Genomic DNA, 19,045 nt, shown 5'->3' with positions numbered 1-19,045 from the left:
ATCTATCTCCCATCCATCCATCCATCTCCTGTCTCTCTCCTTTGTTGGTAGTGCAGATGGGCACATGGCACTCGGGCGGTGGGTGTGACAGCTACTTCTGCCATACACCGTATACAGCCATGACATATAACCAGGAGAGTAGGGGATGGGTGACATCCCGGTCCCGGTGCGGAGGGCACTGTACTCACCCGGATCCCGCCGCGGTCGTGGCCTGGATACACAGGATGCGCAGCCGGTTGGCCGTGTCCTTCAGCGCCTGCATGGTCTGCTGGTCGGGCTTGTGGTAATCCGCCATGGTGAATCTGCGGCTGCCGGGGATTAGAGAGGAGTGTGCGGGCACTGACAGCTGGAGACACCCGGGGACCGCACACCGAGCGCCGATATAGGCTGACAGGAGGGGGCGGGCACCGGGGAGGGGACACCGGGGAGGACGGTGATAGGAGGCGCGGGGACAGGAGGAGGAGGAGGGCACCAGCTTCCTGATACAGTGTGTACAGTGCACGGCAGGCCCCATACCCTGTATACCTGTATAACATTATATATCAGGTAGCTCCACACGGGTGATACAGTGTATATACAGGGCACTGCAGGCCCCATACACTGTATACCTGTATAACATCATATATCAGGTAGCTCCACACGGGTGATACAGTGTATATACAGGGCACTGCAGGCCCCATACCCTGTATGCCTGTATAACATTATATATCAGATAGCTCCACACGGGTGATACAGTGTATATACAGGGCACTGCAGGCCCCATACACTGTATACCTATATAACATTATATATCAGGTAGCTCCACACGGGTGATACAGTGTATCTACAGTGCACTGCAGGCCCCATACACTGTATACCTATATAACATTATATATCAGGTAGCTCCACACGGGTGATACAGTGTATCTACAGTGCACTGCAGGCCCCATACACTGTATACCTATATAACATCATATATCAGGTAGCTCCACACAGGTGATACAGTGTATATACAGGGCACTGCAGGCCCCATACACTGTATACCTGTATAACATCATATATCAGATAGCTCCACACGGGTGATACAGTGTATCTACAGTGCACTGCAGGCCCCATACACTGTATACCTATATAACATTATATATCAGGTAGCTCCACACGGGTGATACAGTGTATATACAGGGCACTGCAGGCCCCATACACTGTATACCATCATATATCAGGTAGCTCCACACGGCTGATACAGTGTATATATAGTGCACTGCAGGCCCCATACCCTGTATGCCTGTATAACATCATATATCTGTGACTGGGAGCTCCACATGGCTGATACAGTGTATATACAGGGCATTGCAGGCCCCATACACTGTATACAGGGCCGGATTAAAGGGAGGGCACAAGGGGCATGTGCCCAGAGGCCTCCACCACTAGGGGGCCCCCACCAGCCCAAACCCGGAAGTGGTGTCTGGGAGCCAGTCCCACACGCAAAAAGCATGTGGAAACCGTACCTGGACACAGCACTGGCCACACTGCATGCTGTCCAGGGAGGGAGGGAGATGTAGGGTTAATCCTGTGTAAGCATCTCCCTCCCGGCAGGCTCAGACTCCCCCCTGATGGGTCTTTGAATGGATTCTTCCTGTCAAGCTTCGGGGTGCCTGTCTCCTGCCGAGGTCCTCACTCCCCCTTGCCCCTCCCCCTCACTGAGGAGAGGACTGCATGGGACCTTAGCAAGGAAACTTGATCTCTCCAGCAGGGATGTGACATCATGGAGCATGCTGGAGCATCTGTCACAGTGGCTGACAGGCTGAAGGAACAGAGAAGAGCCAGAAGAGAGAAGACCTGTCATCTGCCCAGATCAGGTGAGTATGAGGTTTTGTTTTGTATTGGCACAACAAAGCAGGGGTATATACTATAGAGGCATATATCAGAGCAGGGATATATACTATAGGGCATATATCAGAGCAGGGTTATATACTATAGGGGCATATATCAGAGCAGGGGGCATATATCAGAGCCGAGGGCATATACTATGGGGGCATATATCAGAGCAGGGGTATATACTATAGGGGCATATATCAGAGCAGAGGTATATATATATATATATATATATATATATATAGCCTGTGTGCAGCATATGACATGTAGCCTGTGTGCAGTGTATGATATATAGCCTGTGTGCAGCCTATGATATATAGCCTGTGTGCAGTGTATGGTATATAGTCTGTGTGCAGTGTATTGATACATAGCCTGTGTGCAGTGTATGGTATATAGCCTGTGTGCAGCCTATGATATTTTGCCTGTGTGCAGCCTATGATATATAGCCTGTGTGCAGCCTATGATATATTGCCTGTATGCAGTGTATGGTATATAGCCTGTGTGCAGCCTATAATATATAGCCTGTGTGCAGCCTATGATATATAGCCTGTGTGCAGTGTATGGTATATAGCCTGTGTGCAGTGTATGGTATATAGCCTGTGTGCAGTGTATGGTATATAGCCTGTGTGCAGTATATGACATGTAACCTGTGTTCAGTGTATGGTATATAGCCTGTGTGCAGTGTATGGTATATAGCCTGTGTGCAGTATATAACATGTAACCTGTGTGCAGTGTATGATATATAGCCTGTGTGCAGCATATGACATATAGCCTGTGTGCAGCATATGACATATAGCCTGTGTGCAGCATATGATATATAGCCTGTGTGCAGCATATGACATATAGCCTGTGTGCAGCATATGACATATAGCCTGTGTGCAGTGTATGATATATAGCCTGTGTGAAGCCTATTATATATAGCCTGTGTGCAGCCTATTATATATAGCCTGTGTGCAGCATAAGGTATATATAGCCTGTGTGCAGCATATGACATATAGCCTGTGTGCAGTGTATGATATACAGCCTGTGTACAGTGTATGGTGTATATATAGCCTGTGTGCAGCATATGACATGTAGCCTTTGTGCAGCTATATATGCCATGATCCTTAGGGTATATTCACATGTACCATATCTGCTATAGATTATACACAGCCTTTAAGTACTTTCTGGGTGCTCCTTACTGCTTCCGGTAGTTTATATGGTTGGGAACTGAAGATAGGACTTAGACTTGCAAGTCCTAGCTGTGGTGGCTGACACAGTGGGCAAGAGCGCACAGAAAGTTCTAAAGTGCTGTGTTCTCGCATTGAAGTAAGTGGGAACACACCACGATGCTCACCCCTCCCCCATCCTGTCTCTAGGACCTGGCATCTTCCTCTGCACTGCAGCCTCTAGGGACCATCATATGCAGAACAGAGGAGGATGCTGAGCCATACAGCCAGGAGTGAGGAGGGGTAGGTACTAAGTCCCCTACAGCAATCAGCCACCTATATAGATTGCTGTATGGTTTATTTGTGGGGGAAGAAAATGGGGGGGCCCCCAACAAAATTGTTGCCCAGGGCCTCCACGAACCTTAATCCGGCCCTGACTGTATACCATCATATATCAGGTAGCTCCACACGGGTGCTACAGTGTATATATAGTGCACTGCAAGCCCCATACACTGTATACCTGTATAACATCATATATCAGTGACGGGAAGCTCCACATGGGTGATACAGAGTATATAAAGTGCACTGCAGGCCCCATACACTGTATACCTGTATAACATCATATATCAGTGACGGGAAGCTCCACATGGGTGATACAGAGTATATACAGTGCACTGCAGGCCCCATACACTGTATACCATCATATATCAGGTAGCTCCACACGGGTGCTACAGTGTATATACAGTGCACTGCAGGCCCCATACACTGTATACCTGTATACCATCATATATGAGGTGCCAGCCATAGTCTCCCCCATAACATAGTGCACTATGACAGTGCCATGCAGTATCCCCATAACCATGCTTGCCAAAGTACTCCAGTACCCCACACAGTGTCGCAGCTATAGGTGAGGCTCTTCCCCCCTCCATCCTCATCACCTGCTCTCATTCTGGAGCTATCCCAAATCGGCTGTGAAAATGATATGCAATACTACAGGCTGCTCTTATCTCCTATTCAATTGTATCAGCAATCGTTAATACAATTGATTAGCTGATTAGAGGCAGAAGCCAGGAGCCCTGTACTCCCCCTCCTGCCACTCTGTGCCTCCTAATGTGTAATGAAGAGTTTGCCCTTATTACACAGGATCCAGTACTCACCAGAAGAGGGCAGGGCATAGACCAGAGCAGGAATCAGGAAAGATGAGCTTTAAACCCCCACCAACAACAACTACAACTTTAAGGGTATATTCACATGGGCGGCTCGCAGCGAGATTCTCGAGTAATTACATACTCGCTGCGGTCGTTTAGACCGCAGCAAGTATGTAGTGTATGGGAACTGCCAGGACCTGCCGGGCTCGCAGCGAGAATCTCGCTGCGAGCCCGTTCGTGTGAATATACCCTAAAGGGGTTATCCAGCACTACAAAAACATGGCCACTTTCCCCCTACTGTTGTCTCCAGTTTGGGTGGGGTTTTGAAACTCAGTTCCATTGAAGTAAATGGAGCTTAATTGCAAACTGCACCTGAACTGGAGACAACAGTAGGGGGAAAATTGGCCATGTTTTTGTAGCGCTGGATAACCCCTTTAATCATCTTCTGCTGGAAGCTCGTGATGGAAATTGTAGTTTTGCTGAATGTGTATCTCCAGATTGCAGAACAAGTAGTGTAACTACCGCTGTAGCAGCTGCTATGGGGACCATCGCATCAGGGGCCCATTATCCCACTCTTACAATACACTGGGCCCCCCGAGCCCATTTAGATAGGCCCTTGTGCAGAACTACATCCCCCGTCATACTGCTGCCAGTTCATGATGGGAGTTGCAGTTTTTCAGCAGGAGGTCCAAGATTGGGAAACAATAGTTAGAAAATGACACAATACACTACATTAACCCCTTAAGGACCGGGCCTGAAATGGCCTTAATGACAGAGACAAATTTTATGAATATGACCAGTGTCACTTTATTCATTAATAACTTCGGGATGCTTTAACCTATCCGGCTGATTCTGAGATTGTTTTCTCGTGACATATTGTACTTTACATTTCTGGTAAATTGGAGTCGATACTCATAACGAATCTTTATGAAAAACCCCCAAATAATGTGAAAAAATGTGAAAAACTGCATTTTTCCAACTTTGAAACTTTTTTGCGTATACAGAAAGTGGTTATACCACATAAATTATATATTAAATAGCATTAGCAACATGTCTAATTTATGTTGGCGGCATTTATTAAACGATCTTTCATTTTTTTTTAGACAATAGAAAGCTTAAAACATTAGCAGCAAATTTCCAAATTTTCAGTAAAATTTCAAAATCAGATATTTTTAGGGACCTGTTCAGGTTAAAGTGTATTTGAGGGGCCTGTATGTTAGAAAGCCCCACAAAGCACCCCATTTCAGAAACTGCACCCCCCACACTCTGCAAAAGCATATCCAGAAAGTGTTTTAACCCTTTAGGGGAGTCACAGAAATAAAAGCTAAGTGTGTAAGAAATTTGAAAATTTAAATTTTCTGTGCAGAGATTTTATTGTAATCCAATATTTTTCATAATTATAAACCTATTACCAGAGAAATGCACCCCAATATTGATTGCTCCGTTTCTGCAGTTTATAGAAATACCCCATATGTGGCACTATTGCGCTATTTGACGCAACCACAAGCCTCAGATATACAGGAACGCCTAGTGAATTTCAACGCCTCCATTATATTTGGTCATTTTTGACTGTACCACTTCAAGTTGGTAGAGGCTCTGGGGTGTCAAAACCTAAAAAACACCCCTAAAGGGACACCATTTAGAAAACTACACCCCTCAAGGAATGTAACAAGGGGTGTGGTGAGCATCTGGACCCCACAGGTGCTTCACAGATTTTCAGAACAATATGGTTTGAAAAAAGAAAAATTTATTTTTTACACTAAAACGTTGTTCTAGCCTTCAACTTTTCATTTTCTTAAAGGGATAAGAGGAAAAAAAATGTGGACATGTGGACATAAAGTGCCAAGCGGGCGCAGCACGAGCCTACAAAGGGAAGGAGTGCCAATTGGCTTTTGGAAGCTGAATTTCACTGGAAAGGATTTCAAGGGCCATGTCGCATTTACAGAGCCCTCGTGCTGCCAAGACACTGGAAACCCCCCCACAAGTGACCCCATTCTGGAAACTACACCCCTCAGGGAATGTAACAAGGGGTGTAGTGAGCATATGGACCCCACTGGTGACGGGCACAAATGTGGAACAATGTGACGTGAAAGGGAATATTTTCATTTTTTCACTTTCATGGCACAAATGTGCCCGTCATCAAGGGGTCAATATCCTCACTGCACCCCTTGTTAGATTCCTTGAGGGGTGTAGTTTCCAGAATGGGGTCACTTGTGGGGGGTTTCCAGTGTTTTGGCAGCACGAGGGCTCTGTAAATGCGACATGGCGTTCATCATCCATTCTAGCCAAATCCAACCTCCAAAATCCAAATGGCGCTCCTTACCTTTGGAGGCTTGCCCTGCGCCCACATGGCGCTTTATGTCCACATGTGGGGTATTTACGGACTCAGGGGGAATTGCTCTACACAATTTGTGTTTTTTTTTCCTCTTTTAAACCCTTGTGAAAATGATAAATTCAAGGCTAAACCAACATTATAGTGTAAAAAATGTAATATTTCATTTTCACGCCACATTGTTCCACATTTGTGCCCGTCACCAGTGGGGTCCATATGCTCACTACACCCCTTGTAACATTCCTTGAAGGGTGTAGTTTCCATAATGGGGTCACTTGTGGGGGGTTTCAACTGTCTTGGCAACACAGAGGCCTTTTGAATGCAACATGGCCCCTCGAAATCCATTCCATCCAAATCCAGCCATCAAAAACCAAATGGCGCTCCTTCCCTTTGGAGGCTTACGCTGCACCCGCACGGCGCTTTATGTCCACATGTGGGGTATTTCCATACTCAGGGGAAATTGCGCTACACATTTAGTGTTTTTTTTTATCTTTTAGCCCCTTGTGAAAATGAAAAAATCATGACAAGATTAATAAGAGTAAAAATTTTACAAAAATTACACTAAATGTTGGTCTAGCCTTGATTTTTTCCATTTCCACAAGGGGTTAAAAAAGAAAATGAACACAAAACGTGTAGGGTAGGTTCCCCTGAGTACGAAAATACCCCACATGTGGGCATAATGTGCCATATGGGCACAGGGCACGCCACCAAAGGGACAGAGCGCCATTTAGAGGCTGGAATGCAGGATGGAGGCCATGTCGCAATTACAAAGCTCCTGTTCTGCCAAGACAGTAGAAACCCCCGACAAGTGACCCCATTCTGGAAACTACACCCCATAAGGAATCTAACAAGGGGTGCAGTGAGGATATGGACCCCACTGGTGACAGGCACTTACGTAGAACATGTGCCGAGAAAATAAAAAATACCATTTTTTTCATTTTCATGTCCCAAATGTGGCCGTCACCAGGGGGCCATATCCCCGCTGCCCCCCTTGTTAGATTCCTTATCGGGTATAGTTTCCAGAATGAGGTCACTTGTGGGGGGTTTCTACTGTCCTGGCAGCACAGAGGCCTTGTAATTGCATCATGGCAAGTCTCTAATGGGAATGGCGGCCATACCTACTTAGCTGGGGAAAAGGGACAATTCTAATTTATTTGGGGGTATTAGGCCAATTATTGGTTTATAAGGTTGAAAATGACAGGTGTCCATCAAATTCAACCTGTGTTGATCCAGAGGAAGGCAAAAACCCCTCGTGAGGCAGACGACAGTAGCCTCATCACAGGGGAAAAATTCCTTCCCGACTCCATAATGGCGATCAGAATAATCCCTGGATCAACGTGACCCCTGAAATAGGAATAAGGGACAGAATTTAGATAATGTAGAACTCCAATGACGTGTGGTGCGCCTTGAAGCGATCCAGTATGCAGAGGCCGGGGGGATCAGGACAGGTGGCACACTGGTAAATGGCGTCCTTCCTGATCCCCCTGTTACGCCACACTCTGCACTTCTTCTGGGGTCTCCCTTTCTCCAGTGTGGGGGACGTCACCTGGAAAATGTTGTCCTGGTGCGATACGAGGTCCTTCATATCCAGAAGCGCTGGGTCCGCTCCATGGCTGCTAAATATTAGGGCGTTATTACTGCTTCTGATATTTTCGTATAGTGCCGCAAGCTACAGGGCAGCGAGGGACCAGAAGAGGGGGTGCTGGTATAAAAGTTATCCCCGTACAGGTGGTAACCTTTATCCAGCAGTGGGAAGATCAGTTCCCGGACGATCTTCCCACTTGTTCCGAGGATGGGGGGGGAGGGGGCATCTGGGGGCTGGATTCGGGTGTCCCTTCCTACATACACTCTAAGGGTACGTGCACACTGTGGAATCGCGACAGATAACCCTTCGTGCATTCCGCAGTTGGCACCCGCCGGCTGACTGATGCAGGTGCACGTCTCCACACGTGTCATAGACTCCATTCTATGCACGGGCGGATTCCGCTCTCCGTCCAACGTATTCATTCTTTGGATGGACGACGGAATCCGCCTGTGCATAGAATGGAGTCTATGACACGAATAGAGACATGCGCCCGCATCAGTCCGCCGGCGGGTGCCAGCTGCGGAATGCACAAAGGGTTATCCTTCGCCATTCCGCAGTGTGCACGTGCCCTAAATCTGTAAGTGTACCCTGAGGTACGCTCACAGAGTTTGTAGAATTTCACGCCATACCGTCATCTCTTATTGGGACGGTACTGGCGGAAAAGACGTGTCTGGGGGGCAGCGTACGCTACGCTACCCCCCAGACATGTCACTGGATGATGAGGATGAATGGAGGAAAGAAGGATCCCCCCCCATTCATCCTCACTGGCTGTTTCGGTGTCGGAGGCAATAATAACGTATCCCTCTGACGCCGAAAACACCCTGGGGGTCATCTTTATACGGGGACTAGTATATGGGGTATGTAGTGGTGTAGTGTCAAACTTTATTCAATGTAGTGTGGTGTAATGTAGTGTTTTTTACGTGTTTTTTTACAGTAAGTATAAAAAAAAAACCTACGCCAACAAAGGCGTTGCTGATAAATGCCGCACTTATCAGCAGACCGTGGCAGTAGAATATAGAAAAAAAACACCCTACGCCAAAAAGGAGGAGTTGCTGATTAGCAGCGCACTTTCGTGCGATGCTGATCAACACTCAGCGGCGATAGGGTGCGGAAAATAGAAAAAAAAAATTTGGAAAAAAAAACAAAAAAACTTTCTACATTCTGAACATCCCTGTAGCTGCTGATAAGTGTATTACACATAACAGCGGCTAGAGGGCAGCAGAGCGCAAAATCCGGAAAATCACGAGGCTGGAGCCGAAAATAGCCGAAAGAAGCCGATGGGGACCGCCGGAAAGACCCGAAGACGCGCCGGAAAGACTGAGGACGCCGCGAACCCGGAAGACGCCGATCAGGACCCCGGGACAGGTGAGTAATGTACAAATACCTGCTCTGGACCCCTCAGCTACCTAGCTGAGGGGTCCAGGGCAGGTATTTATTATTTTGCTGGACTCTGATCGCCATTCACGGCGATCGGGCCGGTGGCACAGTGACCACCATTACTTTTTACAGTAATGGCGGTCGGTGCCGTCCTCGGACAGCACCGACCGCCATTTTTTCCCGGGTCACCGATGACCCGGAAAGGTTCCGATCGCCGCTATTGGCTGATCTGTATTGATCAGCCAATAGCGGCGATCGTAAGCATGGGGGGTGTTAACCACCCCCCGTGCCGAGAAGCTATGATGGCCTGCTATGATTTATAGCAGGCCATCTTCCCCGATCGCTGTGTGCGAACACGCAGCGATCGGGGAAACATTGGGCGTAAATTTACGCCCTGATGCGCTAAGTACCAGGGCGCGAGGGCGTAAGTTTACGCCCGATGTCGTTAAGGGGTTAAAGTAGTTCTCAAATTAAAACTAAGGGCCCTATTCCACAGGACGATTATCGTTCGCATAATCGTTAACGATAAACGATCGCTATTGCGAAAGACCTGAAATCGTTCACCTATTTACATGGAACAATAATCGTTACTTATGATCGTTCTTGCATTCGTCTTGTCATCGCTATTGCGTTCATCACTACTGCGAACGACCGAACGACGTCTTATTCAATGCGAACGATTTGCGAACGAGCATCGATAAAAATAGGTCCAGTTCTTATTAAATGATCAACAATTTCTCATGCGGTCGTTAATCGTTAACTGCTATTTAAATGAACGATTATCGTTTAGATTCAAATCAATCATCCCGTAGAATAGGGCCCTAAGGATAGGGGACAAGTAAGAGATCACAAGGAGTCCGATGACTGTGGCATTCTGCAATATACCTTTTTCACATATTGCTCGCGTATACTGGCTGCACGTTGACCAAATATAATGTGAATGGGTCCTATCTCTGCCTTTTTTTTTTGTAATACAATCACAGTAACTTTGGCTTCATAACAGATTACACAATAACCTATGCTTCCCAGGAACAGATTTTTATAAAAGCAAGTCTAAGCATGATACCTCATTGTCTGAACACACAGCAGACACACCCAAAGCCAACCATAGTTCTTCTTTCCATACAACTAAGGTGTGAGACACACATATACCAATTAACCCCTTAAAGGGAATGTGTCCTTAGAAAATGAACTAATGTTCAAATCAAGGTTCTATGTTAAACATATTTTTAAAGAATTTTTGTTGGTATTTTTTCATTAGCTTTTCCCAAACTAATGTTTAAAATTATCCAAAATTTTTAGTTTTTATTCTGACAAGAGATGAGCAAAGCTGGCGAAGGTTTAGGTTCACATGAACCTGAATGATTAGGCTGTATCCACGTTTTCTAGGCAGTCCTTGGGTTGCATCCAGGCAGCGAGATTCAAGAGCAGATCATTCGAGTTCGTGGAATCTTGAAGTTTTGGTAAGATCACACATCTCTAATTCTGACCACTAAGATGACACTACAAAATGCTTCCATTCTAGTAAATAGGGTCAGCTCCAGACCATTGTGTCCATGTTTATAGGGCCTTCTGTAAAGCATATCTCTAAATGCTGTTAAAGTTGGGTAAAATTTGGTAAAAAAAATGGAAATAAGCATTTTATTTGTAGCAATTGACTAAAAAAAAATCTGTTATGAGATATCTTAGATTGATGTAGGGATAGTGCTCCCTACAGTTCCTTGTTCTGCTTTGCAGAGTGCAATGTTGGACACACAAGTTCCATCACTCAGCTTCTCACCCGGCACATTGACGCCCGTATAGATATTTGTACATCATATATTTTCTTTATGCTCTTACATAAACCTGTAAATGTAAAAAGAGATACTATAGCACTACACAGACATTCATACAACTATATCTATCTCCCAGAGAGAATGGATTTATGTGTAGTGCTATTTTTCCTCTTTCTTTTTATAAACAGGCTTATAGAAATATGTATATAGGAAGTATATGAAGCACAAATAATAAATAGAGGAGGGAGGGGGGACAAGAAATATAAGGGGACATTAGATTCCATAACAGAGGTCTGTGGAGCTGTGTGTGAGGGAATACATTCTACACAGGTGAGTGGAGGAAGATCTGACCAACTATAGAATAACCAGGAGCAAGACTACATACATTACTAGTAAATACAGCTCCTTGTTGGTCACATGGTTCTCATTGCTGCCACCCTCAGAAGGTGAAGAGACCAGAGCAGCAGACAAGGGAACAAGAGGGCAAAAGTGGGAAAACTACACTGTAGAAACACTGGCAAATTTTGCATTTTATTATGTAATATAAAATGTCCCCACAGTGTTTGTTATAGGGAAAATGTTTAGTTTGAGGCTTCCATAAACAATGACAGCTGATATCCAGGGGTTAGAGAAGCCACATCAGAGGTGATCATTTGATTGACGATACAGTTTCAGTGAATCAGTGAATTTCCCCATTGTCTTCTATGAACTGGAGAATCAAGGGAAATAAGTTGCCCAGCTTTACCCCCAAATCCACATTTATCTTCTACTGCTATTGGTATTGAACTCTGTAGTTATATAACAAGCACAAATATATATATATATATATATATATATATATATATATATATATATATAAAATTTATTTTCAGGCTTATTATAGTTACACACTGAATGGGTGGTTTTTGTTATAGATGAGGACACAGATCAGATGTAGACATTTCCAGGAAGCACAATATACTATGTGTAATACTTTGCTGGTGGACCCTGCAATATTGCAATCTCCATTGTGCCACACTTCCTCGCTTTAAAAGTTGCAGCAGAACTGTGCAGATGTTCCCACTTATAATAAATGTTCCTTTCATTATACACTGAAAAACGATGTCATGTATAAGTCAGTAGCAAATGTGGTTTCTTTCTTCCATAATGAAGAATAATCTGCAGAGTCATCCTAGATGGCACAACCCTGTTCATGTACATTGTGTTTGCAGGCATGACATGATCCTGCAGTTCTAGGCTACATACAGCGTGGGTCTAAGACAGAAACTCATAGTTTTTTATGTCTTGAGCAGAAAGCAGAAGTATGGAATGAATTGGTAGTCTCATCATGGGCAGCAACATATGAAGTTATGTTTGAGTTTTTTTTAAGAGTAGATACCTCATTAGTGAATATGGACATAATAGAAAGGAACCTGTTCCTGTAAGGCATGATTTACCTATAATTGGCACTGCGGAAGTGGCATCTATAGAGGGAATATTTACATATGCCTATAAATTGAATAGTAAGTTATGGGTAATTCTTATGGTAGGGTATGTGCATAATACGGAATACATGCCGAGACTTCAAGCGGATTCCAGACTCCACCTGTCCCATAGACTCAATGATTCGCCAGTGAATTCCACCGTCCGCCCAAAGAATTGATATGTCAATACTTTGGGTGGATTGCGCTTGAGAAATCCCATTGAATTAATGGGACAGGTGGAAATTCCTCACCTGTTCCGTAGTGTGCACATACCCCAAGGCCCGACAAATGAAAGCATTTCCCCCGTCTTATTTTCATTAATAGTACAATCTTCCTGAGCCAAAAAATCCACAGAAATTTCACACTGAAACAAAGTGAACAATATTCCCCAGATCATGCAGATTTGGCGTTTTTTTTCCCTGCAAACTGTGGCGTTTCCCTCCCATAGAGTTCAATAGAATTTCTATGGATGTCTCTGAAACACTAGTGCTTATGTGTATGGCATTTGTTCATGGTGTTTTTTGCTTCTTTTAGCCAGCAACTATGTCATGTGACTCCTGAGGTAAAGAAAGTTCAGCCATCTTGCCTCCCTATTCCCTAAAAGCTTAAACGGGTACTCCAGCGCTGATAAAAAATAAATAAAAAAAATAGTTTTTACATTTACCATCCCTCCTGAGTCAGTCTCCATTTGAATTTCCCGCTGTTTGCAGGTCCCCGAGGCTTCAGTTGGTGGCTTCATTTTTTCTTTACTTCCTGGTTCTGGCTTTCCATGATGCACTCCTGTGATGTCTTACTGACTCTGTAAAACTGTTAGATGGCTTACAGCTTGTTCAGCCAATCAGAGCTGAGGAACCTGTGTCATCTGACAAAAGGAGGCTGGCTTAATAGGGCTTAGACCCGCCTCCCTTTTGATGATGTCATTGTCACAAAATGGCTGCCACAGGACAGCCTGGGGTCAACACTCATTAGGTAAGAATGAGTTTACTTCACTTCCTGGTGGGGGTTGAGGGGGGGGAAAGATAGGGAAGGGGGGCAGATAGGTGATTGACACATATTACAAAATTAAAGCAAAACACCAAGATCATCTTTGGCAGTTTTTTTTTTTTTAGAGGCCAGAAAAACACCACACAAAAACTGTCTGTATGTGAAGCCAACCCTTAGAAGCGATTTTTTTCACATTGTTTTGCCACTCGGATGTCATGTGTATTTATCATAATATAACATGGTTTTCAAAAATAGCAAGATAAAATTGCTGTGGCAGGTTCCCAAACAGCTGCAAATTTCACATTTCATTAAACAGATAGACAGTACATTAGAAAATAGCTACATTTTCCATTATACAAACATTTTCTACAGTAAACAAACATGGAATAGTATGCAAGACTTCCAAACCAAACCTATTTCTAAAAACTGGTTGCTTTAAAAAAAAAAAAAAATATTAAAATTTCAGTACGGTTGACTAATATGCCTTATATAAGTAAGTGCTGGATCCTGACAGCCATTTGTATATGTTTTGGCCAAGCTATTACTATGGCTTACAGGACCTGCTATCATAGGAGTGACATAACAGAAGCCTGATAACACTGTGAACATTATGTAACTTTCTAGTCAGTGTTACTTTGTTAGATTTTTTTTTTTCTAATACATATAGAGAAAATAAAACACCAACACAGTACTTGGTTGATGCTCAATTTTTTTTTATTATTTCGAATTTTAGTATAAAAAAGGGGGGGTTGCAAACATAAAATTACATAAACTTACAACTGCATGTAAAACATATTCTATAACTTATTGGTAACAAATATAAGATGTCAATGTGAAAGGCCATGTGAATTTCTGATGTTTAATGAAAGATGAAGAAAAAGGTATTTGTTAAGATATAATAACTAAAAACCAAGAAACACGTAAACCCTGCATTAAAACAGCATAAGAGGGATGCAAATAGGTCACAATATTTACCCCACAGTCATTATAGATCTATAAGCAGAAGCTGTACTACATTCTAAATAGATGAAAAGACACAAAGCTGTGTTAGCAGTCAAGCAAATAAAATACATTGCCATTGCAGCAATAAGGAGTGAATGGGTTGCCCATATGGAAATCAAAAAGTAGGAGTTCCCCTCTCAAGACCCTCTATCAGCCAGATCGGAAAGGTGCTGCATAGCGTTATGGAAGACTAAGTGCAACCCATACATTACATTGATGTCAATAGATTCCAGTGGGCATCAGGTAATACTTTCTGCAGGGGGAAGTGCCAGTAGCTTTTTATCAGTAATACCAGGTCATCCCCAAGAGTTATAGCAGCCAGATTGGCGGAGATGCAGAACAAAGAACGCTATGTTATAATGAATCTGGTGTGAACAGAAAATAGCAGCATGCCAGGCCTAGAGTTAATTTATTTCACTTCTCTAAGGCTGTGTTCACATTAGCGTAATACAGATGTATTTTTATGTCCGCGTGTGACAGCTGTTATTTTGGCTCATCAAAACCAATAACAGGCCAGTACTTTCGACTGTATGTCTATATTAGGCTAGTGTGAACCCACCATCCGGAGCCTCCATCACAGATCCCCTCACTGTTAATAGGAAAATGACACAGACCTCAGCAGCACCCAATGGATTTCTTTATTAATCAATAGGGTCCCTTAGGGCCCTATTCCACCGGACGATTATCGTTCAGATTATCGTTAAATCGTTCGAATCTAAACGATAATCGTTCGGTTGAAATGCAGTTAACGATTAACGACCGAACGAGAAATCGTTGATCGCTTTATAAGACCTGGACCTATTTTTATCGTTGCTCGTTCGCAAAACGTTCGCAAATCGTTCGCATTGAATAAGACATCGTTCGGTCGTTCGCAATAGATACGAACGCAATAGCGAATAAATACGGAAGAAGAAACGATCGCAATTACGATCATAAGTAACGATTATCGTTCCATGGAAATGAGTGAACGTTTTCAGGTCTTTCGCAATAGCGGTCGTTTGAGATCGGTAATCGTTAACGATTATGCTAACGATAATCGTCCGGTGGAATAGGGCCCTTAGTGCCAGTGGCGTCCGTGATGCCACAGATGTGTTACAGTATAGTGGAAGCCACAACTCAAATGTAAGCAGAGCCTTGGTAGCATAGTGGCCCTGTCATACCACAACAATGTTGTATGTGATGGGTATATCATGCTGGACCTAAGATGTCAAAGAAAAATGTTTCAGAGGAATGGTTTCTAGTAGGGATGGTCCGAACCTGGTTCGGATGGGGTTTGTACAAACCCGAACCCTCCGCAATGATTACTGATGTCTGCCCGCTCCGTGCAGCGGGCGGAACGCCTGGAAAACTGGGATACAGCCATAGCCATAGGCTGTATCCCAGTTTTCCAGGCGGTCCTCCCGCTGTATCCGCCCGCTGCAAGAAGCGGGCAGACAGCGGGAATCCGATGCAGACTGTTCGGGTTCAGCCGAACCCGAACCTCAGCGTTTTTCAGAATTGCAGAATCTCCCAACCATTGACAAATATCGAGGAATTGTGCATAACCTGTATTCCTGGGGGAAATGAGGATTGCTGACAATACTGGGTAACAATGGATTGCTGGAATAATCCCATATCGGTTGTATTGTTGCCTGCTTAAAGCAAATGTACAATCAAGTACATTCGCTTTAAAGTGTAACTGTCATGTTTGTTTGTTTTTTTTTGCAGAAATCAGTAGTATAAGCGATTTTAAGAAACTCTGTAATAGGTTTCATCAGCCAAAAAAGCCTCCTTCTGTACTCAAGAAGCAATCTCCCTGCCTCCCCCCTGACTTCTTATCTGTGCATTATCAGGCAAACACGTCTTCATTACAGAGAAGCCAGTGAAGACGGGCTCTGCTCTCTCCATTGTAAGCCTATGAAGGGGGAGGGGCTGAGGGAGATGAGGGAGCAGGAAGAGGTGACATGAAGGTCAGCTGTTTGTAGACTCTCTGGGCACCTAAAACGCTAAATTCAGGTGTCAGAAAGATCAGTGCTTATCTATGAACTTACTGAGAGAAGATTGCAGGGTGTTGTGCTGTGCAGGACTGCTCCGTGCTCAGTCACTCCTAACAGCCCCTCCCCTCTCCATAGCCACATAATGGAGACAGAAATCCTGCTTCATTTGATGTGAGGGGGGAGGCTGGGAGATTGCTTTTTCACTACAGAAGGAAACTCTTTTAGTACATAAAACCTATTACAGAGTTTCTTAAAATCGCTTGTACTGTTGATATTTAATGTTTTCAGAAAAATGACCCTGAAATCACAGTTACGCTTTAAGTGCAGCATATTAATAGAACGGCGTCGGAACGGGGAAGCCGATGCCGCGGTTCTTTTTTTCTAAGCACTGAAGGAAACCCCCGCCCCTCTGTGGAGCCGCGTCACAGAGGGGCGGGGGTTTGCTCCCCCTGGGGACGAGCCAGCCCGGGCGGTACCCAGTGATAGAACGGCACCATGCGCGGGAACCGGGCCGCTCTGTTGATACTCTACACTTACCTGATGGTACATTCGCTTTAAACTTACAAAAACTTACATTTCACTTAAAATTTACAAAAGCAATACAGGAGGAAAAGAGCAGAGAAAATATGGCATTCATTTATTTCCTATAAACTAAAGATGAGCCAAAACTCAAGGCAAAACACAGACCTCGTGCTGATGGCAAATTTAATTTGACTTTAATTTAACAAATGTCTATGTCTACAGAGACTTCTGAACTTGAGTACATAGCACCAGGATGGTAAAACACCTTAAGGGTTTTTAAGGTAAAGTAAAAATAAGGTAAAATAAGGTAATATCTCCTCCTGTAAGCCCCTAAGATTTCATGGCAACTTCATAGACAATAGAAAAATAAAGCCTATTCGATAAAAGAATTAAGAAATACTGGAAAGATTTATTTAAACGGGTCTAACGATACCATAAAGGTCACATCAGTGGGGCATGGCTGCTGGGACCCTCAATTATGGCATAAATGACTGGGCTCTGGTACCAATCTAAGGTGGGAGTTACAGAACGCACTGCGAGACTACATGCATGTTTACATAAGTTGAAGTTTTGTTAACGTGTCCAAAGAACATAGTGATAATTTTTTTTAAAGGAAAAAACACTTTATTTAAAAATGTATAAGCTGAATTGGTTATACAATCTAGTGAGCCGTCAGAAGATGAAGAAACACACAATTAAACCTGCTGTAGTTAAATCTAATGCAAACCCAAGCATCTTAATATAATGGAGGAAAGGGGCTTGCCAGTTGAGCCCAAGTAGCCAAAACCATCTTCTAGTTTATGGATCACTTGATCTTTCCCTTCTCTAAGAGATTAGTAATACTGGGCACTTATAATTATTATTATCATCAGAGGCTCTTTTCAGACTTCATGGTCCATTTCATAGCAAAATATTGAATATGCCTCGGTTTACTATGATGAACTTTGGCAGTAACAAATTCAGTGCTGTGCTTCTGATATCACTGATCAGCAATGGGAGCCATGATGGCAGAAGTATGGCACACCACCGACCAGTGCTTGTAGTGGTCACATGCTAGGCGCTTGTAAACCAAGACTGGGAAGACCACCGGTGCTTCAACACTAGATCCATGGGGGATTGGCGACAGGAGAGTTGAGTTTTTTTTTTTTTATAAAATTTGCCATAAGAAAAATACATAAAGAGGTGTTCCGATCTCAGCTAACATAGTTATAGGGGTTATCCAGCACTAGAAAAACATGGCCACTTTCTTCCAGAGACAGCACCACTCTTGTCTCCAGTTCAGGTGTGTTTGTAATTAAGCTTTATTCACTTCAGTGGAACAGAGTTGCAAAACCTGCACCCAAACTGGAGACAGTCTCTGGAAGAAAGTGTCCATGTTTTTCAAATGCGGGATAACCCCTTTAAGTTACAATTATTTAACAAACTTGCCTTCTAGTCCAGATATGCTCGCTATTTCACTCCCAATGTTGACAGCTTCTTGTCTAGGTTACTTACCACCATTGTACTCTAAAAGCATTCAGACTAATTTAGTGTAGATGTATAGTGTAGATGTACTGTATAACATGAAAATATGAGATACATATATATATATATATATATATATATACATATATATATATATATATATATATATATATATATATATATATATGTGTATGTATAGGCCAGACCACTTCTTTTAGGGCAGGGTGGTCAGTAACCTAAACAATGAGCTGTCAACAATGGGAGGAAAAGAGCGGCATATCGGAAGAAGGTGGCAAGGCGGCTAAATGAATGGCATTGCAAAAATATTTAGCTTTGAGTCCTAAGAGTATAACTTTTATTTGAGATGGGAATACCCATTTATCAGTGGGCATTCACTTCACAAATCCATTACATT

General features: G+C 43.6%; 1 protein-coding gene across 1 annotated transcript in view; it reads right to left on the bottom strand.

Moving 5' to 3' along the window:
* Positions 1–398, bottom strand: part of TKT (transketolase) — a 29,586-nt gene extending 29,188 nt beyond the window's left edge. The window contains exon 1 of the mRNA XM_069967040.1: positions 189–398. Coding sequence (XP_069823141.1) covers positions 189–295 — 107 coding nt within the window. The 5' untranslated portion in view covers positions 296–398. The remainder of the gene's footprint in view (positions 1–188) is intronic.
* Between the last annotated feature and the right edge of the window lie 18,647 nt (positions 399–19,045).

This window comes from Dendropsophus ebraccatus, chromosome 4 (assembly GCF_027789765.1).
Source record: "Dendropsophus ebraccatus isolate aDenEbr1 chromosome 4, aDenEbr1.pat, whole genome shotgun sequence".
Taxonomy (NCBI): Eukaryota; Metazoa; Chordata; class Amphibia; order Anura; family Hylidae; genus Dendropsophus; species Dendropsophus ebraccatus.
Note: the sequence above shows the minus strand (reverse complement) of the source record. Positions and strands in the feature narration are given on the sequence as shown.